The sequence below is a fragment of the Oryctolagus cuniculus genome, chromosome 4 (assembly GCF_051225735.1).
Source record: "Oryctolagus cuniculus isolate XC-2025 breed Fujian yellow rabbit chromosome 4, ASM5122573v1, whole genome shotgun sequence".
NCBI lineage: Eukaryota > Metazoa > Chordata > Mammalia > Lagomorpha > Leporidae > Oryctolagus > Oryctolagus cuniculus.
This window is the reverse complement of record NC_142870.1, coordinates 155083317-155108239: the sequence shown is the minus strand read 5'-3', so window position 1 is coordinate 155108239 and position 24923 is coordinate 155083317. Positions and strand designations below refer to the sequence as shown.

Here is a 24923-nt window from a genome sequence, read left to right as displayed (position 1 = left end):
GATGGAACTCCACAGGCTCCTGCTTTTAGCCTGGCCCAGTCCTCGCTGTTGTGGCCATTTGGGGAGTGAACCAGTGGATGTAAGATCTCGCTCCCTCTCTTTCTCTCTCTCCTCCTTATAATTTTACCTTACAAATAAATAAATAAATCTTTGAAAAGGACTTAAAGCTTGAAACATTGTCCTTCCCATAAGAAAGAAATTTGTGCCTTGTAAGTGAGAAATCCTTGAAAATACATATGGAATTCTTTTTTTTAGCATTTATTTATTTATTTGAAAGGCAGAGTTACAGAGAGAGAGAAAGAGAGAGGAAGTGAGAAAGAGAGAGGTCCTCTATCCACTGGTTCACTCCCCAAATGGCTGCAATGGCTGGAGCTGGACCAATCTGAAGCCAGGAATCAGGAGCCTCCTCCAGGTCTCCCACATGGGTATATGGGTCCAAGGACCTAGGCCATCCTCTGCTGCTTTCCTAGGCCATAGAAGAGAGCTGGACTGGAAGTGGAGCAACCAGGACATGAACTGGCACCTACATGGGATGCCAGCACTGCAGGCAGTGGCTTCACCAACTATGCCACGGTGCTTAACCACAGAATTCTTGAAGAGAATGATGAAAGTATATCCTGGGTTGGGTTATAAACTAGTCTGGAGGTCAGGAAATCAGCAACAGGCTTCTGGCTGGTTCAACAGGCTCCTCTCTTGTTCTCAAGTGAACACAGTACCTGTTGAGTCTCAGTCTAGAGGCATCAATAACGTGGAAAAACATTCAAATTGTAGTGCCCAAAATGCAATTCCGTTTAGAATTGGAGGCCATTTTACCTAGTATAGAGGGAAACCAGAGATTATTAGAAAAATGAGTAAACACAATCCAAGAATACAGGTCTTTTGGAAACAAAGACAAGGTGATAACATACAGCTTAGGTGGTGTCAGAGCAGGTCTGTGATGTGTTCTTCTGATTCCCTACTTCATGCGAACTCATCAAGGGGGAATAAACTATAAATCTAGAAGAGGGCACACATCCAGAAATAAAGCTTGTCAGATGGCATCTGATTTGCAATCTGCATTAGTGATCTTTGGATATACTTTATGGATGCTATAAGAGTTTACAGCACTCGGTAAAGGCAGATAAGCTAATGTACTTGTTTGCAGACCTGCCTGAGGCCAATGTTCCCATTAACTTGGGAATTAATATCACCATGACCCATGTCCCAGCACTCCCACAGCCTTGGGATGATACCTGATATCTTTTTTTCAACTTATCTTTTAATTTCAATTTCCCATGAACTTTATTTTAATGAAAGTCAAGCAGAGCTCCCATATGCTGGTTCACTCCCCAAACCTCTCAATTACCAGGGTTGGAGGCAGGAACTGGGAATTCGATCTTAGTATACTGCGTGGGTAGCAGTGACTCAGCTCTGTGAGATTCACTGTTGCCACCCACGGTCTGCATTGGCAAAAAGTCAGACTCTGAAACCAGAGCTGAGAATTCAGCTCAGCCACTCTGATATGGGACCTGGGTGTCTTTAACATCATCTTAGCCAATAAGCCAACTGCCTGCTCTGATACCTGACAGCTAACATGATGAAGCACTACTGCAGGACGACACTGAAAGAAATTGCCACACCATCCAAGAAAGAACTTTGGAGGAATTCTTAGGTTTTAATCATTTTTAAAAAATATTATCAGCTCATTTTAGGTTTTGTCAAGGTGGACAAATAGCTTATTAGTCAAGAAAAATAGTCTGATACCTCTCATGTATATCAGAAAGAGTATGGAAGCAATATTAGGAAGGGGTGATAGGTAGGAGGATTTAAGAGATATTGATCACCTATGGTGTGACAAACACTGTGCTTGTGCTTTGTCCCTAAGAGTGTCATCTCATTCAATTATCAAAACACATTGCTGCTCCTTTTTTGTTCATCTGTTACGAAACTGAGCATCAGAGATGTTATGAACCTTTCTCAAATGTCGATGATAGAAACAGAATTTGAACATAAGAATGCAGACTTCAAAATCCACTCCTTTTCTAACCCTTCCAGGAGGCAAGAGAGAATATTTGAGAAAGAGTCTAAGATTCTGAATTTGGATGAATTCTGGGATCATAATGTGTTTTGCATGGTACAAAACTGGCTCAGAGACCATTGAATCAAGGGATATAAGAGGCTGATATCAAATACAGAATGTTAGTATAGAAACAGGTAGCCTTGGAATCTATAAGCACTATTTAATGTACCAGACTTGAAAAACATTTTATATATCCACAAAAGATCAAGAAGAAAGGATGTTGAGTTTAGTGACCCGAGGCATGAACCCTTTGGCTGGATTCTATTCTTGGCTCTTCCATTTACATGTCACATGGCCTCTCTCAGAGTTCCTTATGCATATATGGAGCTAATAATACTGTAATTATTGGAAATGAGATGGAAACTAGTAGTAATCAGCATAAGATGGACAGTAGAACCATCTGCAGTAGGCTTGGAAATAATGCAAGCCAATCAGTATGATCAGAGAGTTGTGAATCTTGAGAAGCAATTTTAGGAAATAAAAAACAAATCAATTGCATTGTACAAAGACAGTCTGGATGAAAGAACAGAAAATTCACAAGTGCTTTCCATTCCTGCCCAAAAGAGAGAACATTGTTTTTAGTCCTTAGATTAAGAGCTCTTAAAATATGGATGAAATAGCTCTTACGGCCACAAATTCTTTTCTACCTGTGTAATGCCTATGGCATAACCATGAAGTTATTTCTTTTTTAAAAAATTTTTTCTAGTTATGTTTATGCTGAGAAATGATGTATTGACTTCTTCAAATTTGAAGGGCATGCTTCCACATTCTTATTGTGTTAGTTATCTATTGCAGTATAACACACTATCCCTAAACATAGTGAATAACACAAAATGTATTTATTATTTCCCAGGGTGTATGGGTCTTGAGTTTGAGCACAGCTGGAATGGGTCTTCTCTCAGGGTTTTCTGCAAGGCTTCAATGAATCTGTAAATAGGGAGCCTATTGTACAATATGACAGCAATTAACATTAGTGCTCTGTGTATTTGAAAATTGTGCAGACTAGACGTTGTATCCTCACCACAAACAAAAGAGGCATGTGTGAGGTAATACATATGTTCACTAGCTTGATTTAGTCATTCCCACAATGTATACATATTTCAAGACATTAATGCTGTATGTCAAAAACACAAGGATTTGGTCTTCAAGGAGTTCATGGAGAATGCTTATTATGAAAAAACAATACAAGGATATAAAAAGTTCATCAAAATAAGCATCTTTTAAATCTAGTTTCTACAAACTGAATACCATTGTATATATAGATTTTAGTTATCAATTTAAAAATAAGTGAAAGAGACAGGTACTGCAAAGCTTAATTCAAGGGTCAGCTAAGGTAGGATCAGCTTCAGCTCATGAAACCGTTGTTGATTACACTCATCTCTCTGCTGTTTCTTGGGCTGGAGGCTTCAATTTCTTGTAGGGTGGTGGCTAGAGGATGCTTTTAGCTACTGGCCTGGGGTGCCTTCCATCACCATAAGTCAGCTAGGAGATCCTCACAGAAACAAGAAATCCACCGTCTTTTATTACCTAATTCAGCAGGTGGTATCTTACCACTTTTTCCATATTCTATTTGTTAGAAAAAAGTCTCTAGGTCCAGGCCACATTCAAGGGACATGGATTGCACAGGAGCATGAACACCGGGAGACAGGGACCATCGGGACAGTGTCAGAAGCTGCCTGTCACTCTTCTCCATCTATGAGCTACCGTAGCAGAAGCAGGAGTTCATCACAACTATTGAAAACCAATATAGATAATTACTTAGAAAAAAATATGAGGTATCCTTTATGCTATCAAATATCCTTTCTGTAAATAAAAAAATGCAACTGTTTGAATCACAGAAAGCGACTAACACTTTCTTTTATTTGGGGCAATAGAAAAGCAACTACACTATAGCTTTCCTCTCACTGTTGCCTCAGATGTGGTCTTGTCTTTGTACAATCTGCTTCGGAGTAGGCCCAAGTGAGTAGTGCAAGCCAAGATCTCCTGACATGTGGTTTTCAAAGTATATTTACACTGTGTGTGGGTCAACAACCTTGATATTTGGCAGAGGTCTCTGAGCTGATGATGGAAATATTTTATCACACATTTAAGTCAATACTCTTGTGCTAATATTTCAACTTAGAGAATAAGGATGCCTTGAGGACAGGGTACAAGAGGGGAACAAGGAAGAGGTGAGAGGAGGGAAAGAAAAGAAAGGCATAGAATTTTTTTAATCCTTTAGCTTTATAAATAATAAGGACTTGGTTTAAAACAAAAAGAAGAAAGAAAACTCCATGATCAGCAATTCTAAGAATTTAGGGCCTCCATAAAAAAATTCATGTTTAACTCAAAATGGTTCAAATGGGACAAAGAGAGTCATGTTTAACTTGTGACTGGTTTAATGAGAGGCTGAGAAGAAAAGTGTCTGCCTGTCTTGAATGTCTGTTTGTGAATGCCTTGCCATTTTGGTTTGGACAGAGCGATAGAATCCTTTGTGTGTATCTCTGTCCTATTTACCACCAGCAGGGTTAGTTTACAGCTATTGAATTTGGGCAATTCAGAAACTTTAAGCCTTAAGAAAAGATGCCACTTCCTTAAGCTTCCATTTCTTAAGAAATAAGGACATTAATGTTAAGTATTTAGGTTATTTATTTGCTGAATAATCAATGCTCTGAGGTATGCAAATCCTCAAAATGTCCCTCAAAGAGGGCTACATTAAGAAAAGGGGTTAATCATGTAAAGAGATTATGTGGAATGTGCTGAGTGGAAAGCCTTCTTGTCTCTGGGAAACAGTTTGGAACACAGATAATGCACAACACCAAATTCTGCTTTCATTCTGCCTCTGCTGCACATTTGATGCAAGATTTTTAAAGCCATTTTAATTATTGGCTGTAAATACTAATTGTGTCATGACGAACATTATGATGACCAGTCTTTTACTAATCCTTTTATTAATGGCCATTGTTTAGATTATAAGATCTATCAGTCACTGACTTCCTTTGAAGATTTAATTTTATTTATTTGAAAGACAGAGTGATACAGAGAGAGAGGAGATAGAAAGAGAGATTTTCTGTCTGCTGGTTCACTCCCCAAGTTGTTGCAACATCCAGGGCTGGGTAAGGTCACACCAAGAGCCAGGAACTCCATCCAGAGTGGGTGGAAGGGGCCCAACTTCTTGGCCATCACCTGCTATCTTCCCAGGTGCATTAGCAGGGTGCTAGTTTGGAAACAGAGCATGTGGGACTCTCATATGTGATGCTGGCAGTATCAGCTTAACCCACTGCATCACAATGCCAACCACATTTGTCAAACAGCCATTTTGCATCTTTCTCAAATGTTGTTTGTGGATAGAAAGCTATTGAAAGACTTTGGCTGCCTTGGAAAGCCCTTCAACCTGAAAATGCATACAAACAACAAGCCCAAAATTAAGATGTAATGTAGAATTAAGAGCAAGGATGCTGCAGCCAAAATAACTGGATTTAAATCCAGCTTAGCTACTTACTAGAAGTATGGCTTCGGGTATATTATTTAATTTATTTTATCCTTAATTTCCTCAGTTATGAAATGAAGATAATAATAGTGACTGATAAGATTATTATTAGGACAAAATGAATTGATACATAATTTTGAGCATAAATATTCATTAAATAATAGCTATTATCATTTCATCTCCTTGTCTAATCTTGCTGCAATAACCTCATTGATAAAATAAGCTTAATATTATATGGTCTAAAAGTGTAATAGACTTATAAAGACTCAAAATAAAGCATTTTTAAGGGACTGTACAAATGCATCTACTTATTAATAAGATTTGTTTCCCAAGTTAAGCTTAGGACAGAATTAAGTACAAACTTATAATATCCATGCGAATCTTAGAGAGTCCTAACAACACTGTGGAGTTGTGCAGAGTGGGATCTTCGGAATCTGAGGACAAAGATTATACTTCCCATTTTCTGTGGAAAACTGTTCAGTTTCACAGTTTCTGCTTTCTATTTGTGATAAATAAAGAACTGTATTTTACAGAGTTGTGAAGATTATATTTAAAGTAATTGTCATATAATAGACAATCAACAGAAATCAACTTATGTTGATATGAAAAGAGGAGGAAAAAGTGTATGAAAAAAAAGGTATATGGAAGGATAACCATGGAAGAAGGATGTTGAGTCTGAACATAGAGGCCTATTTTCAAAAACCCCAGCAGCACCATGCAAATTTCCCTAGACCTAAGGTCATCCTGTCTGGATATGGTGGGCATAGTCCTCAATTCTGTCACTTTATAGCTTACTGTTTTTTTTTTTAAGATTAATTTATTTATTTGAAAGTCAGGGTTACACAAAGAGAGAAGGAGAAGCAGAGAGAGAGAGAGAGAGAGAGAGAGGTCTTCCATCAGCTGGTTCACACCCTAATTGGCTGCAATGGGTGGAGCTACATCAATCCGAAGCCAGGAGCCAGGAGCTTCTTCCCAGTCTCCCACGTGGGTACAGGGGCCCAAGGATTTGGGCCATCTCCTATTGCTTTCCTAGGCCATAGCATAGAGCTGGATTGGAAGTGCAGCAGCTGGGAATACTGGCACTGCAGACAGCAGCTTTACCCACTATGCCACAGCACCATCCCCTATAGCTTGCTGTTTACTGCTGTCTCTCTCTTTTCCTTAGAAAGTTTTTATTTAATAAATACAATTTCATAGGTACAGCTTTAGGAATATAGCGATTCTTCCCCCACACCTGTCCTCCCACCCCCATTCCCATTCCACCTCCTACTCTCTCTCACATCCCATTCTTCATTAAGATTCATTTTAATTATCTTTATATACAGAAGAACAACTCTATACCAGGTAAAGATTTCAACCATTTGCACCCACACAGATACACAAAGTATAAAGTACTGTTTGTAGACAAGTTTTACCATTAATTCTCATAGTACAATTCCTTAAGGACAGAGGTCCTACATTGTGGAGTAAGTGCACAGTGACTCCTGTTGTTGATTTAACAATTAACACTCTTATTAATGATGCCAGTGATCATACAAGACTCTTGTCATGAGCTGCCAAGTTTATGGAAGTCTTTCGAGTCCACAAACTCCATCAGTATTTAGACAGGGCCATATGCAAAGTAGAAGTGCTGTCCTCCCTTCAGAGAAAAGTGCCTCCTTCTTTGATGGCCCCTTATTTCCACTGGAATCTCACTCACAGTGGTATTCATGTAGATCATTTTTTGCCACAATGTCTTGGCTTTCCATGTAAGAAATCTCTCATGGGCTTTTCAGGCAGATCTGAATGCCTTAAGGGTTGATTCTGAGGTCAGAGTGCTATTTAGGGCATTTGTCATTCTTCTGAGTGGCCTGCTTCCCATGTTGGATCATTCTTTCCTTTTTAATTCTATCTTATTATCGGACACTTGGTCTTATTTATGTGATCCCTTTGACACTTATTCCTATCTATATGATCATGTACACACTTAAAATGATTGCTTTAACGTGTAAGATGTCGTTAGTACCACCTATACTGATGTCTCTTGCTGCAACTCATCTGCTTCATACTGAAAAAAGCAGGATGAAGCAACTGGTCCAAAATCATTTCTAGCATCAGAGGGAAGTAGGAGTAGAATTCTTTCTGGTGGTTCAAAAGGCTGGGTTTATTCAATCTTTGTGAGTTGGGGGCATAAGAAACTTGTCTATTTACTATATAAATTGTTTCTCATTTTTGTAGGTAGACAGTCACTTTCTCTGTTTCTATGAATTATCAGTTTGAATTTTGTTCATATCTACACAGTAAAAATGACCATAGAACTGTTTTATAGCCTCTTAAAAAATCTTTTCTCTAGTGAAAAAATTTTAGAAGCCACCTCTCCAATTCAATTCACCTCGTACATAAACACTTCAATGGGCTTGATTAGCTGTCATCTAGTCACATTTGGATCACTGTGTTAAAATTAACTTAAAAATTCCATGCCTCTGCCATATGCATGGAAAAAGTGTATGTTTCCAACCATTGTCACCTCCTGTTGTCTGTTGGTTTCTATGACCTTGACTCAGGCTATCCTGGTAATGCATTCCTTTGATGCCCTAAAAAACATATGAAGCAATAAGACAGGAGGATTTCTGACCTATCATAAGACAAGACTGTGTTTCTATTTTTAAGAGATATGAATGGTTATGAATATCAATGGTAATTGGATGGAAACAATAAATTTACAGCCGGAAGCATATTCATGGGTCAAGAGATTAATTCATTTAGTGGAAAGGTTAATTAACTGGATGAGTATATGATGAAGACATCGCAAGGAGATATTTTAATTGACAGTTGTAACACTAGTGGGAAAGATCAAGAGATAAAATTGTGCTAAATTGGAAGATTCCAACTTATTATTTGGAGTTTCACTGAACTCTGCCTCTGTGAGATAGAGATGTACTTCCTGAAGGGCTTTCAAGGGGAGAAGCAAAGACATTCTACCTGCATAAAAACAGCTTATCAAACTTGTGCACAGATCATATTCTTCACTTTCCACAATGCCTACCAAAATTTGCTGAAAAATGGACAAAGATATGTTACAGCTTGGCTAATCTATGGATTAAAATACATATGCAAGTATAATACTTTTCACTAATTGTAGAATATAGACTTGACTCACATTAATGGATTTTTGGTAATAAAATATGTTTGTGAATATGGAAGTTAATTCATGCATTTGTACATGGAAAACAAATTTTGTTAGGAAGATCATATGTTAAGGATAGTTTTAAAAATGATTAATCATGATAAAAGCACAATTTATTGTTAATGATAATTTTAAATATGTTTTTTTGATTAAAAATGTGCATTTAGAAATAGTATCAAAGAGTTATGAGGCCAACATTGCTCTGATACCAAAACCAGACAGGGACATAATTGTCTACAAGTCAATACCCTTGGTAAATATAGATGCAAAAATATCCTCAACAAAATACTAGAAAACTGAATCCAACAATATTCTTAAAAGAGCGTTCCGGCTGTGGCGGCCATTGGAGGGTGAACCAACGGCAAAGGAAGACCTTTCTCTCTGTCTCTCTCTCTCACTGTCCACTCTACCTGTCAAAAAAAAAAAAAAAAAAGATTATTCACCATGATAAAGTGAGATTCATCCTGAGATGCAAGAGTGGTTCAATATATGCAATCCAATAGGTGTGCTACACCACATAATCAGAATGAAGTTCAAAAATCATATGATCATCTCAACAGATAGAAGAAGCTAATAGCTTTCATCACATTGGGGAAAATCTGCCATTTTCTCTTTGAGATTTGTAACAAGGCAATGATACTCACTTCTACCACTTCTATTCAACACACTACTGGAAGTTTCATAGCAATTAGGCAAGAAAAAGACAAAGAATATTCAAATTGGAATGAAGTCAAAGTGTCATTGTTTGCAGATGACGTGATCTTATATATAGAAAACTCCAGAGACTCCACCAAAAAAACTACTTGAAACTAACATATTTCTCAAAGTTGCAGGATATGAAGGCAATGTACAAAACTCACTACCATTGTTAGACACCAAGAAGAAGAAATCAAGAAACCAATCCAATTTCCAATAGCTACAAAAAATAAAATATCTAGGAGGTGGTTTACTTTCACCAAAGAGGTGAAGGAGTTGTGCAGTGCAAACTGCAAAATCTTGATGAAGGCAATTAAAAAGGACATAAATACATAGAAATACACTCCAATTTGTAGGTTTAAAGATTCAATATCATTAAGGTGTCCATATAAGCCAAAGCAATTTACAGATTTAACACAATCACTTTAGAAATACTAATGACTGTTGAAATCTTTACTTAATGTATGCTAAACTGATCTTCTGTATATAAAGAGAATCGAAAATGAATCTTGATGTGAATGGAAGGGGAGAGGGAGTGGATAAGGGGAGGGTTGTGGGTTGGAGGGACGTTATGGGGGGGAAGCCATTATAATCCATATTCTGTACTTTGGAAATTTATATTCATTAAATAAAAGTTAAAAAAATGAAAAAAAATAAAACATGGAGTTCAGGGCAAAAAAAAATACTAATGACGTTCTTGACAGAAGTAGGGAAAAAATATGAAAATTTGCATGGTACCACAAAAGTCCTTCCTTCAGCAGTCACAGCACTCTTGAGCAAAAAGAATAAAGCAGGAGGTATTACACTAAACCACTTTAAAATATATTACAAAGCTACAGTAATTAAAATATTGTGGCATTAGCATAAAAATAGAGATATAGAACAGAACAGAACAAATTCTAGCAGCAAACACATGCATCTTAGCATGAGTTTGACAAAGTATCTGACAAAGGGGCTAGGACCATGCATTGGAAAAAAGGACAGTCTTCTCAGCAAGTGATGCCAGGAAAATTGAACATACACATGTAGAAGAATGAAACTAGACCTATCTCTTACACTAGATAAAAATCAGTTCAAAATGGATGAAAACCTAAATGTAAGACCTGAAGCTTTGAAACTATTAGAACAAAACATAGGAAAATGCCTCGGAACACTGGAATGGGCAATTATTTTTTAGATTAGATCCTAAGAGCACAGGAAACAACAAAAAGTACAAAATAAACAAATGAGTTTTCATGAAACTAAAGAGCTTTTGCATAGCAAATGAAATACTGAAAATAGGAAAGAGAAAACCTATAGAATGGGAGAAAATGGAAGCTGTTGTTGATAATCAGAATATATATAAAGCACTGAAATAACTCAATAGGGAAAAGCCAAATCAATTCAAAATGAGCAGTAGATCTGAGCAGACATTTCTCAAAGAAGACATACAAATGGAAAACAGATACATCAAAAAAATTCTCATCATCATTAACCATCAAGGAAATGCAAATAAAAACCACAATGAGGCATAAACTTATTCCACTTAGATTAAATATAATCAAATCACAAAAGATAACAAATGATGGTGAGGATATGGGGAAAAGCGAACCTTTGCATACTGTTGGTAAAGATGTAAATTAGTATAGCCTTTGTAGAAAACAGTATGGAGGCTGCTCAAAAAACTAAAAATAGAGTCACTATATGATTCAGCAATCTTGCTACTGGGAATATGTCCAAGGGAAATGAAATCCATCGGTAGAAAAGATATCTGCACTTCCATTTTTATTGCAGCCCTATTCAAAATAGACAAGAAATGAAAACAAGCTAAGTGTCCATCCACTGATGAATGAGTACAGAAAATTCATTACATATGCACATGAGTGTTAGTCATAAAAGGATGAAATCCTGTCATTTTCAACAACATGGATGAAATTGAGGTCATTATGTTAAGTGAAGTAAGCCAAGCATGGAAAGGCAAGTACTGCATGATCTCACTTATATGTGGAATCTAAAAAAATGGATCTTACAGAGATTAGTGGTTACCAGAGGCTAGGGAGAGTAGTGGCAGTGAGATATGGGTATAGGAGAGGTTGTTTAATGGATACTAAATTATAATTATATGAGAGAAATAAATACTGGTGTTCTATTGAATACTGGAGGACTTTAGATAGTGATAGTGTACTATATATTTCTCTTTAAAACTTAAAAGATTTTGAGTGCTTTTACCATAAAGAAATATTATATGGGTCCATCGCTGTGGTGCAGCAGGTAAAGCTGCTGCCTGTAGTACTGGCATTCCATTTGAGTGCCAGTTCAAGTCCCTGTTGTTCCACTTTCCATCCAGCTCTCTGCTATGACCTGAGAAAGCAGTGGAAGATGGCCCAGATCCTTGGGCCCCTGTACCCGCGTGGGAAACTGGGAAGAGGCTCCTGGCTCCTGGCTTCAGATTGGTCCAGCTCCTGCCATTGTGACCAATTGTGGAGTGAGCAAGTAGATGAAAGACCTTTCTCTCTCTCTCTCTCTCTCTCTCTCTCTCTCTCTCTCTCTCTCGTTCTGCCTCTCTTTTTCTCTCTGTGTAACTCTGACTTTCAAATAAATAAATAAATCTTAAAAAAAAAGAAACTTGCATGGTTGAGAATATATTTATGTTTACCTTGATTGGACATATAAAATGTATACATGTACCAAAATATCATATTACCCTAAAAATATGTACAAGTTTTATGTGTCAATTTAAAAATATTCAAAATAAAGGATACCATCAAGGGAAATTTTATAGTGTAAAATAATTTTAATACATTAATTTACATTTTATGTAATGATCTTATGTAAATGATGTTATCTTCTGTCAGATTATCTTTCATCCCAAAATTTAACTTTCCTTACCCTGCTTGCATCTTGTAAATATTTTCCCTTTGCCAGAGACTCCACAGGAGTAAGGGGCATTTCCTGTGCTGCTTCCTGGTTGACTCCAGAGGTACAAGGTGACGAGTATTGTGCTACATAGAACACTGTTGCTCACCCTCAGTTGGTTATCTCTAGAAACAGGTCTGGACCCCTACATGCCAGCATAGACTTTCTTTGTATCCACACTTCCCTGCCCTCCAACTTCATCCAGTGACTAGCAACCTAGCAAGCCTCAGGTAAGCTGTGCCTATACCTTCTCCACCAAGTCCACATCCTAGCCTTGGAGACCTTCCAAATCTGTTCCTTCACCACAGCATTCTCATTCATATTTTCTTAAGTGTTTATCCTCCATAAATAATAATTCTTTTTATAAAAGATTTATTCAAAAGTCAGAGTTACACAGAGAGGAGAGGCAGAGAGAGAGGGAGAGAGAGGTCTTCCATTCGATGGTTTATGCCCCAATTGGCCACAACGTCCAGAGCTCTGCTTATCTGAAGCCAGGAGCCAGGAGCTTCTTCTGGGTCTCCCATGTGGGTGCAGGGGCCCAAGGACTTGGGCCGTCTTCTACTGCTTTCCCAGGCCACAGCAGAGAGCTAGATCAGAAGAGGAGCAGCCCGACCTAGAACAGGTGCCCATCTGGGATGCTGGCGCTTCAGGCCAGGGTGTTAACCCACTACGCCACAGCATCAGCCCCATAATAATTCTTTATAATAAGCATGTCTAGTTCAGGTTACTGTGCCATTTCTGTCTTTCAACTGAACCTGATGCACTGTGTACACAGTTCCACCTTGCCATGCTCAAACATCCAGCTACAAGCACTGGAGACTCCTTGTTGAGGCTTTGTGTTTGTATTTGCATAGGTTTGGGCAAGGCATGCTGTGGCATTGAGGTCTCTGGGAGCAACCTTCAGTCACTGACAAATGGGAATTCCAGAGGACCACTTCGTTTCCTTGTCAATAGTTAGGCAACTCAAAACAGGTTCTTCCACTCCTAGAGCTCCTTGGGTGACTGAGTCTCAGTTACTCACAGTGACTGTTTAGTCGTACACCCTCTGTTGGCTTCTGTCCTCTCACTGTCTCACTTCCTCCTCTTCAGGGCAGTCATTTTGAAACTTGAACTGGCATTGGAATCACCAAACATCAATGGCCCTACCAGAGTTTCTGATTCTGTAGGTCTAGAGTGGAGTCTTTGAATTTGCACATTTAATAAGTTCCAGGTGGCGCTCTCACCACTGGTTAGGAGAACTTATCTTAAGAACTACTTTGGAGAGCAGTGTTACTTCAACTCTGCAGGTATACCATTGTCATCTGGGGAGTTTTTAAACATTACCAATACTTGGGCCCCAACCAGACAAACTAAAGCAGAATCTTTGAGGAATCTGTTTTTAATTTTTTTAAAATGGTTTACTTTCCAAATGACCACAACAGCCAGGACTGGCACTGGGCTAAGCCTGGAGCTGGGATCTAGGAACACAATCCGGCCATCCCATGTGGTGGCAGGAACCCACCCACTACAGACATCATTGTTGCTTACCAGGAGTGACATTGGTAGGAAGCTGAAATCAGGTGTCAGATACAAGTGATTCTAACGAGTAAAGTCAAGAACCAATACCTACGCCAGTGCCAGTGTTTCTAAAACAGTAGCATTACATGGATTACTTAGGAATGTTATTAAAATGCAAACTATGATTCATTAGCTCTGGGATGGGGTCCAGGATTTTGCATCCTTAAAAAGCTTCTGGATGAAACTGCTGCTGCTTCCTGGATCACACTTCTTGAGACACAGAAGTCAGACACCCTGTCCTCTTCATCCCTTTTCTGTAGATTCAGTTTTCATGCTGTTAACCAAAGATGTACAAAGTGATCCCGGGGCAGGGCGGGTGGGGGGCTCACATACCTTTTGGGTCTCAGAAGGCAAAAGTAATAATCTGATGTTTATTCCATAGGCTACAGTGTTACAGCAGGAGGAGCTTGTGTGACTAATTTTGAGCAACAGGTTACCATGGCAACTTTCAGGAAACTGTTTCAACCTGTAGGTGCCTGGTCATCACTGACAGTCATAGCAAAGGGACCCCAACAGTGCTCAGAGCCTTGATCTGCAGTCTCTTGGAAGGCTCTGTGTCCCTCAGAAGTGAGCTGAGTATGAGCCTTTTCCTTGGCAACATTTTGTGCCAATCCACATGCTGAGTTCAGAAATGATACTCCTCCAGGGCAAATAAAGCATACTGCAGAATAAAGCTGCCAGCCAGAGTTCAGGGATCTCAGCACTGGTAAGAACATAAATTTACCCTTGAAAGCTAGAGTGCCAAAGAGACAGCGTACTCTACCCTGGAGGGAATTCTTAAACCAAAATTGTCCTTTCTGAGTATTCAAAATAATGAGTTTTTGCAAAAATTAAAGGCACACATTTCAAAGTCTCACTTCTTCCCATTTTATTCTTTGTTGCAATTAAATATATCACAGATAAACATTCTATTTTTGTCAAGCTAACTGTAAGGAAAAAACAATAACCCAGAAAAAAAAAAGGCTTAGCTTCAACTACAGATTCCACACCACTTCCAGCTTCTTATCTCCCCAGGGCGAAAATCTAGGCAAGAGGAAACAGTCTGAGAAAGCACAATTTTGTCCTTAGAACACCTTCTGCTCACCCATTTTTTTTTTCTGGAACACATTGCTTATTTAATTATTTAATCTCAGGTGGGGGTGTGCGGCCTCTGCCTCACGGGGCTGTTCTTACATCATTTGTGCACTTTTCTTTTATTCAGGGCTCTGTTAAGGGACACAACCCAAGGAACCGGTTCTTTCAGGACACAAGCTGCAGGGAGTGACATTTCACGTATCCTCTCTGCTGGGACCCAATCGCTCGCTGATATGTCAAGGGGAAGCCTGGAAGGCATCAGCTCTGGACAAGAGGACCAGGCCATTTTCTTTGGGGGAAGTTTTGAGGCTTTCAGTTCAGTGTTCAGGTGTGCCTGAGCCTGGGTGGTGGGTATGCCGTCCAAATGAGTGTGATATCTGAAGCAACAGAAAATTCCCATGAAGATACTTTTTTTAGGGAAAATAGCATGTATTTTTGGAATACGTTCATGGCAGTCATTAAGCTTCCTGGGTTTTTCTGTAACTGTAAAAAGTTTAAAATAAAGCTTTAATTATTAAATTCAGATAAACCTGGAACTCACACGGATTGGGGTTAGGGTAGCTGGGAGCAGAGAACATTTTTTTTTTTGACAGGCAGAGTTAGACAGTGAAAGAGAGAGACAGAGAGAAAAGCCCTCCTTCCGTTGGTTCACCCCTCAAATGGCCGCTACAGCTGGAGCTATGCCAATCCAAAGCCAGGAGCCAGGTGTTTCCTCCTGGTCTCCTATGCGTGTGCAGGGCCCAAACATTTGGGCCATCCTCCACTGCCTTCCCAGGCCACAGCAGAGAGCTGGACTGGAAGAGGAGCAACCGGGACTAGAACCCAGAATACCTTTGCTGCAGGCGGAGGATTAGTCTAGTGAGCTGCGGCACTGCCAGAGAACATTTTTTTTAAAGGCGATGCTAACAGTGCTAACAGTGCTAATGCACCAGTTAACTCTATGATGAACGCACTGTCAGCAATGGATCCTGAGTGTGGAGTTGTGGCCTCTGCCAAGAAACGCCACAGGAAGAGGTGGGGGTGTCGCATTTCCAAAAGTTAGCCTGCAACACTGAGAGGAGTAAGGAGAGGCAGGTAGAAGGCAGAAGGGAGAGAAGATGGAAACAGAGGAGAGAATAGAGAAAAAGAGAGGCAGAGAGAGACTGTGGAAGAGGAGCTGAGGGACAGGACAGGCAGGAATGAGGAGGGAGAGGGAGGGGAATGAGAGGAGAGGAAGGAAGGCAAGGATAGGGTGGACGTCCAGAGGAGATGAGCTGACATTTGCTTAGCATTCCTTATATGTCCAATCCTGTGCCTCCACATAGACCCTGCAGATTAGATCTATGTTAAGCCTTTGTCTCTAGATGAAGATACAGAGGTTCAGAGGGTAAATAACCTATCTGAGAGCACAGAACGAGGCAAACGTGGGAGGAAGCAAGCACTACAGTGTCCCCCTCCCAATTCCTGCCCTTTCTCAGAATCCCCCTTACTGAGAGCCTTTGCCTTTGAAATTGAAGGCAGCAGGCAATGGAAATCCTTCTGCAACAGTAAAAGCAGTGTTTTAAAAGGATGGCCTTAGAAAATACACTTCAGACTTCATGAAGATGCAGCCTTAGCAAGAAGTATTTGGAGCAGGCTATCTTCAGTGTTCAGGATAAAATCATGATGTTGCCCTCACTGGTTTCACTCCATATAGCAGCCGTCTATCACAATTGTAATCCTCTAACAAAATAGCTGTGTTGATTTTCATATTGAAATGATTTCTTCCTGAGCAGAAGAAGCTGACCAGTTTATGAGACTTCAGAAGGCATCTTAATTTTTCTTCCTCTAGAAAATGCAAACGGAACAAGAAAACAGAGACGCGCCAAAAACCGAGAGGTATCATTGGTACGTGACACATAGTAGGCACGCAGCCCTTTGTAGATGAAGTAATGAATGCCTGTTCAATGTACCTGGGAGAATAGTGCCAATCACTTTGATGAAAAGAAATCATTGATATATTACAAGCTGGACAGAAATAGTATTACAGACACTTGCCTGGCTGAAGGGCTTGAATCCAGCTGCTCCTTCTTCCAGCAGGAACAACTCCTCATTAGGTGGGGGATGACTGTGTGGGTTCTTTGTTTCCTGGACCATCTGCCCTAGAATCATTTGCATCACAGCCCATGGCTTAGTGGTTGGCGCCACTCTCTTTTAAGATCTTCCAGAAATACATTATTTGCACTCAAGTCTAAAAGCTGCGTGATTTAGGGGTTAATTAAACTTCTCTGTTTCACAGTTATAAACTTGGAACTTTATTTAATAGCACTTATTAAAGCCCCTTTATATATAAACTGACTAGGACTCACATTGTACTTCTACAGATTTTAGACCAATATTTCACCATCAATGCAGGTGGCCCAAGGAGTTTATTAAATGGTGGATTTTTCCCTTTAAATGTACGGCCCCATGATTCTGATGCAGGCATTCTGACAACCTTATACCTAGTGCAGAGTCCTTCTGTAGAAAATTCCTGTCAGTCATTCAGATGTTGAGAGAACACTTGATCTACAGGGGATAAACAAGATTCTATTTGTAAATAGTGTTAATGAACAGAGATTTGGCCTCATACTGAATTAATATAAAGTCTCAGCTAATGTCTGGTTGTCTCCCTTAGAATTACAAAGAAGACTTTGTTCTTGAGATTACCTTTAAGAAAATATATTTGACCCAGAAAACAGCTGCTTTGGTTCCTTCTGGACCCCTGTTTTGCTTTTTCAATACACGTTGGATCGTGGAGGGAAGTGTAAGGTTGCAAAAATGTATTCCTGATGAGAAACCTCTGAGATCTGCATAGCAGTAATGCTTAGAAAATCAAATACCTAGGAAAACTCGGAGATCTCATTTATTAGAATAATATACAATCTGCATAAACAAAATAAGATAAAAATATATCACTCTGGGTTTCCTGCTTGTCAGATGAGGGAGACCGTAGGTAAAGAATAAGGTGAGGCTTGTTCTGGTGGGCATTTACCTATTTCCCATGTGCCCACTCACTCTTGTCCATCTGCAGCTCCACACATCAGGAAGTTGGTTCCTGTGCCCACTACCATCCAGAGAAAGCCACTGTTTCTTCCTCTTTGTAACTGTCATTAAGTAAATAAAAAATAATGTAACTGGGTAAGTTTCAAAAATGTGTGTCCTTTTTATTTATTTGTAAAATAGGGTTCATAATAACAAGTAATTCCAGTAGCACTGTTGGATGATTATATGAGGAAACATAACATATATTCATTTTTAACCATCTGTTGGTGCAGACTTGTTGTACTCAAAAAACAGAATGCTAGTTGCTGTGATTAGCGTCTGTAATCATAGTAAGGGTTTGCCAGATGGGCATGCATGCACCAACCTCCATTCATTCCTTGGAAATGGTGTGTGCCATACTACACAGGCTACCATGAGCAACAGAGGGAATGGAGATGAGTATGCAAAAGCTAGAAATATGCCTTTGCCTCAGTTTCCCCTTGAAAGAAGGGAGAACTGGGTTTTTGCAATGTGGAAGGAGTAGGGGCTGAGGCTGTAGGAATCTGTCTCATTATGTCTATACAGTGGCTCTTCTCCTTGCTGATCTAGCTAGTTTTAGGGTGCAAGATTTGCACAATATCAAAAGTTTTGTTTTTTTTTATGTTTTTAGTGATACGATGCTTATTCTTTGTGGTGGGAAATAAACACAGGAGGACTTCAGAATGTGAACTCAGTAGGTTCTGTAGGAAAGTCTAGAACAATTGGGCTCTAAATATTCTCAAATATAAAATCAAAATTCAAATGAAGATGTTTAAGCCATTTCCAAGGGGCTGGTGCTGTGGTGTAGCAGGTTAAGCCAACGCCAGCAGCACCGGCATTCTGTATGGACCCCAGTTCAATTTCTGGCTGTTCCACTTCCAATCCAACTCCCTGCTAATGTGCTTGGGAAAGCAGCGGAAGTTGACCCCAGTGTTTGGGCCCCTGCACCCACCTGGGAGACCCAGAAGAAGCTCCAGGCTTTGGTCCCACCCAGCCCTAGCTGTTGTATCCTTTTAGGGAGTGAGCCAGCATATGAAAGATCTCCCTCTCTGTCTTACCCTCTGTCTCCCTCTGTAATTCTACCTTTCAAATAAAAAAACACATTAAAAAATTGTTCCCAAGGCCAGCTTCTGAATTGGCATATGAGTGTGAGATATGGGGAGCCCTGTGGATTCCATACTGTGCTGGCCTCCTAGCTGTGTGATCTCTGGGAATTTTTTTCGTCAAACATGAATGAAAGCAACTGCATTGCATAGCTTCCAGTGTGGAGGGCAACACTGAAGAAAAAGGGTAGAGTTCTGATCCACGGTGAGCTAATAAACCTGCTGCTAGCATCGCAGCTCGAAGTCTTGGCTCCATTTGGGAATGCTTGCTGGTCATAGTCTCTCCTAAAAACAAAGCACTGGGGAAAGATACACCCAAGTTTTGTGCTCAAAGTGGCTCAATGGAGGTGTGATCTTACAGTCCACAGCTTAAGCAACAAGATGTGAAAATCAGAGGAAAGACACTTCTGCTGGCACACTGGTGGCAACATTAATTCAGGTGGTTGTTGTGAGTCAGCAGGGACTAGCAGGAACCCTCTTTACCACCATGCCAAATCTCAAGTAGTTGGCCCGTAGCCATGTTTTTATTTCATTAATGAAATATGACTAAGTTTTCTTTTGTATTCCAGAAGGATGAGGATACATTAGTTGCAAACTGCATGCAGATAAAAGAGGGGTTCCTTTTGAAACTACATCCTCTTAATAATAAATAATCTTTGATCTACTATATACATAGCAATAGTGCATTTCTTGTTAAAACAGCAAGCTTTTTTTTCCAAAATGAAAAGAAAACATTCATTTCTTTATAAATATTTTAAATATTTTAAATACATATTTCATACCAAGGATATAAAAATAGCCTCTCTTTTTTTGATAAATAAAGACATTTTCATTTACATGGCAAATAACGTGCGAATAGCTAACCACTGGTCACCAGCGCTATTGGACTGATTGTCTGAGAGATGACATGCCGTGATAATTGTCCCTTTGCCTTCTTCAAAAGAAAAACAGATCTGCAGGCGCTGCGCACTCCTGAGGCCAACAGTGCTGTGGATATTGTTCAAGAATGACAAGCCGGCACTCAAGAAAAACCTTTGTTGCAATTCACAAAAGCCACCTAGGACAAAACGAATGCACAAATTGTCCGGGACTTCTAGCTGCTCAGACCCTCAAGGTCTTTGGAACTTTACCAGAGTCTGTCAAACAGACCAGTAAGTTAATATGTGTACATAAATATGCTTCTATTATGCTTCTAGGATCTACAAATTGTTTGCTACAGTATGGGGGTGGTTGTGCCTTTCCCTGGCCCCTTATGCACTCTTCTGCAGAGTTCCCAACTTGACTCAGTCTTCAATGCCTATCAGAGGCAAGAAAAAAAAGGCAAACTAAAGCTGTCATGCAGTGGTGCGTTTGAAATTGGCAGCTGTGTCATCATGTGTGCTGCTATCATACATTTATGGCTTTATTATCTTTCGTTTCTGCTGTGCTTGTAACGACTTCCAGGGGAAAGTTCTCCAAGGGTTTGGTAGAGACTGATGCCATTCTTTCTCGGTCCCAAGATCCTGGCAAGTTTTCCAGACTGAGTGAACTCACAGCTCCCTGAATGAAGCTACCTTCCTCTGATCTGCTTGGGAGAACCAGGTGCAAAGATGTCTCTGAGGAGGAACAGACAGAGGATGAGAGGGTCGCCGAAATGGACTGCAGAGGTGTCAGTGTAGTATCTGAATGTGGAGAGATGCACCTTAAAAATTGCAAATGACCTTCTTGGACAACTTGGTAGTGGGAAGGTGAATAATCAATATTTGGAGAATGACAAAGTTCACTGTCTGCAGGGTGTTGCTCACGAGCTCCAGTTCTTTGGGGGCTGCTCCCCAAAGAAGAAGGATCCACACCCCAAATGTCTGAGGTGACATTACTGCCACACAGTTGTGCTTGGGTATAAGCAGCCCCAGCCGTTTGCAAATGCAGGCAAGGCTGGTGTGTGCTCCAACTCATTCTTGTCTGCAAGCTCTCCCTGGAGGGACACACAGCGGTGGTATGTAGAGAGCAAAGTTGGGAGGGTTGCTGAGGTGACAGAACATTTTCCAGAAGCTGCATCACACTCTTCATATCTTTACCTAGCTGGGAGACTTCCTGAGTCAGTGTCGTAACCTGTGTGGATGAAGCAAAGCAAAAGGCTGTAGTTAGAGGTGCATGGGATCGAACAGATTTCAGGGCAGGAAGTAAGGAGGTGAGACATCTTCATGAGAAGGCCTGAAAGGCTGCTCCAACTCCAAATCCAACCAAGAACAAGTGGTGAATGGGTAGAGTAAGCATCAGGGCTGACACAATAAAGCCATGCTCCTTTCAATGGAACCTGCAGAGATATATGTAGGCTGGGATACTTAATGAGTGATTCTAGAGTTTATGCATGGAACTGGAGGCATGGATCCATCCTCTCTTAAACACTGGTGGTACTTTTTGCTTCCTCTGAGTGGACAGTTGTGTCACTTGCCCCTTTGAAACCGTGTGGAGTGGCAGTTACTGTATGTAAAGTGTTCCAGCCCACACAGCGCCACTACCTGTCTAGTGTGGACACCAAGCACACAGTACTTCTCCTTTCTGTCATTTTCCAGTTGAGCTCTATGCTTTATACACATCCAGAGATAAAGTGATCTTTAGTGATGGTGAAGGCAGTAAACAAGAAATCACACGGGCATGCTGTGGAGGATTTATTTTTCTAGCAACCACATCAAATTTTTGAACATAGAAGGCCACCAGAAGACTAAATTTGACTTAACTATAGCTTTTCCTAAATCTGTATTCCTCAAAGTGAGGAAAACTTGTGTATCAGAAATCAGGGCACACGCACACATCTAATCTTTGGTCAAATTCATAATACAAATTCAATGTTGTAATGTTTTGCCTCCATTGCAATGACATTGTATTTTCTTTTTAAGACTTACGTATTTATTTGAGGAGGAGAGGAAGAGAGGGAAAAGGAAGGGGAGGGGGCGAGGAAGAGGGAGAGAATGATTCCATCTGCTGGTTCTTTCCTCAAATGGCTCCAACAGCCAGGCCTGGGTGAGGCTGCAGCTTGGATTCCAGAACCCCAGCGTGGTCTCTACATGGATGGCAGGAGCCCACCTGGACCATCTTCTGCTGCCTTCGCAGGCACATTAGCTGGAATCTGGGTAGCATAGAGTAGCTGGAACTTGAACAAGCACTCCTATATGGGATTCCAGAGTTGCAAGCATTGGCTTAACTCACTACCACAATGCCCGCCCTTAACATTTTGCATTTTCTATATAACTTCCTTATGACTTGATTTTGCTATGAAGAACCACTAAATTCCAAACAGAGGGAGCTAAACCTATTGGCCAAATATCATCATTGAGGAAGAAAAGAAGTGAGTTGGGGCTGGCGTTGTGGCATAGTGGGTAAAGTTGCTACCTGTGATGCCAGCATCCCATATGGGTACCAGTTCATGTCCCAGCTGCTCCACTTCTAATCCAGCTCCATGATAATGGCCTGGGACAAGCAGTGGAAGACGGCCCAAGTATTTGGGCCCCTTCCACCTACCTGGATGAAGTTTCTGGCTCCTGGCTTCGACATGGTCCAGTCCTGGCCATTGCAGACATCTGGGGAGTGAACCCCCTTTCTGTAACTCTGACTTTCAAATAAATAGACACATTTTTACAAAGGAGTAGATTGAGGATGTTGAGGAATTCAATTTCAGTTTTATAAAAGCCAATATTTCTGTTTTGGTAGACTTTCTTCAATATTTAAGTACACATACCTAATTTATCCAGGAATTTAATTCAGTCCACTTCCTGTGAAGCCAATTTGAAACTAATTCTCCATGGCAGGTCCACTGGGAGGTAGCACTGTTCAGAAATCAGGCATTTAAAGGAGACCAGAAGGAGGTATTTCCATGGTTCAGGAAACCAACTGTTAGCACCTGCCCTGAAATTGCCAAGCCAAAACTATTTCTGCTGAATGCTGGCATGGAACTTGAGAGACTGGGCCAAATATTTGTGCAGGCTTTTCAGCAGATCTAAAACTTCCAGAGACAACAAGATGTTTGTCAGCCTCATATTGATTTCTCTATTACTTTCATGAAGAAACATTTTAGTTGATGTGTAACAATTGTACATGTTTATGGGGCACAATGTGATAATTTGATACATGTCTATAATGTGTAATGATCAAATCTGGGTAATTAGCCATTCTCATTCCTTAAATATTTATTGTTTCTTTGTGTTGAGAACCTTCAAACTCCTTTCTTCTATTTCTTCATAAAATATATAAGTTGTGACTGCAGTCACCCTACTGTGCTGTACAGCACTAGAACTTATTCCTCCTATGTAACTATGTATTAGTACCTGTCTAACCTCCATCTCCCCATTTTTTACCATTCTGTGCTTTGAATAACCACTATTCTACTATGTTTTATCTATGACATCAAAGTTTTCAGCTTCTCCAGATGAGTATTTGCCTTTCTATGCCTGTCAACCTCACATTTAATCTGAGAAAGATTCAATGAGTTTTGAAATTTTCACAACAGGTTGTCAATTTCATTACCCGCCAAGCCTCAATTCCAAAATGCGTGGATCACACTTAAGTTACTAACACAGGACCTCTGCCCTGCAGATATCCATGAGGTTTCCCACTTGAATTATTAGTTCTATCAAAATTACAGAAGCAAAACTTTCAATAAGTGAGATGGTAGAAAGACAAACTAACCATTCATTCTTGTGGTTTGTCCAAGATAATTCCTATATCAAACTCACGAGGGCTATTTTAGCTCAGCTCCCAATAAAATGCTTACAGTTGGTCATTCAGTGAGGATTGTATAAAGACACAGTCTATGATGGACAATTTTGAATTTTAGGCACATCAGTAATTATGTTATCCAACAAATGTTTCAGCAACTTTATAATACAACATGCTTTCAGGTGCATTTTCCTTACTGAGTCTGGAAACAGTATTATTAAATCCCAACATGGAAAATGGGGACATGAAGGCCCAAATGTGATATAACTTTTTTTAATGTTAAAATATTTATATACTTATTTACCTAGAAACCTTTTCTTTCTTCTTTTTTAAAAGATCTATTTATTTACTTGAAAGGCAGAGTTACAGATGCAGAGAGAAAGAGAGATGTCTTCTATCCACTGGCTCACTCCACAAATTGCTGCAATGGCTGGAGCTGGGCTGATCCAAAGCCAGGAGCCTGGAGCTTCTTCCAGGTCCCCCATGTCAGTGCAAGGATCCAAGAACTTGGGCCATCCTCCACTGCCCTCCCAGGTCAAAGCAGAGAGCTGGATCAGAAGTAGAGCAGCCGGGACCTGAACTGGTGCCCAAATGGGATGTTGGCACCACAGGTGATGGCTTTACCTGGTCTGCCAGAGCGACAGCCCCCAGAAACCTTTTCGGTAAAGTATACAAACTTCATGCATTTCGTATGTACAAATTTAGGAACATAGTGATGAAATGACTTTATTAAAGTCACTTATTTAATGAATGACAGTCCTTAGTTTAGAATGCTTAGAATTCAGTCCTTTCTAAATTTGGTTCTCCTTCTGTGAAAGTGTATCACTGCATAGTAAAGGAGACGTTGCCTAAGAAAGAGTTGAGAAATATTTTGCTATTGTGGTCAGAATTTGTAAAGAGCATAATGCTACAAAAATGTAGTAGGTATGTAAAAGCTGTGTTAAATATTAATTCAACAGCAATGAAGTGAATAGTGGCTTCTGTTTTAAAAAAAGAGACTGATTAAATGCAATAAACTCTTGTCATCACAGATTATACCATTGCAAAAAAGAACAAAATTACTACAGGGTAAAAATTGGAACTAGAAGACATTTTAACAGACGTATTTCTGATGAACTATTTTTAGCTTTCAAATTAAACAGGCATTTTCCCATAGCTTAAATACATTTTCATGGCCATTGTCTTGAT

At 39.9% G+C, this 24923-nt stretch overlaps 1 protein-coding gene across 1 annotated transcript in view; it reads right to left on the bottom strand.

Annotated features, from left to right (window-relative positions):
- Positions 1 to 18079: 18079 nt before the first annotated feature.
- Positions 18080 to 24923, bottom strand: part of KCNH8 (potassium voltage-gated channel subfamily H member 8) — a 449001-nt gene continuing 442157 nt past the window's right edge. The window contains exon 16 of the mRNA XM_002716200.6: positions 18080 to 21131. Within this exon, the coding sequence (XP_002716246.1) occupies positions 20427 to 21131 (705 nt within the window). The 3' untranslated portion in view covers positions 18080 to 20426. The remainder of the gene's footprint in view (positions 21132 to 24923) is intronic.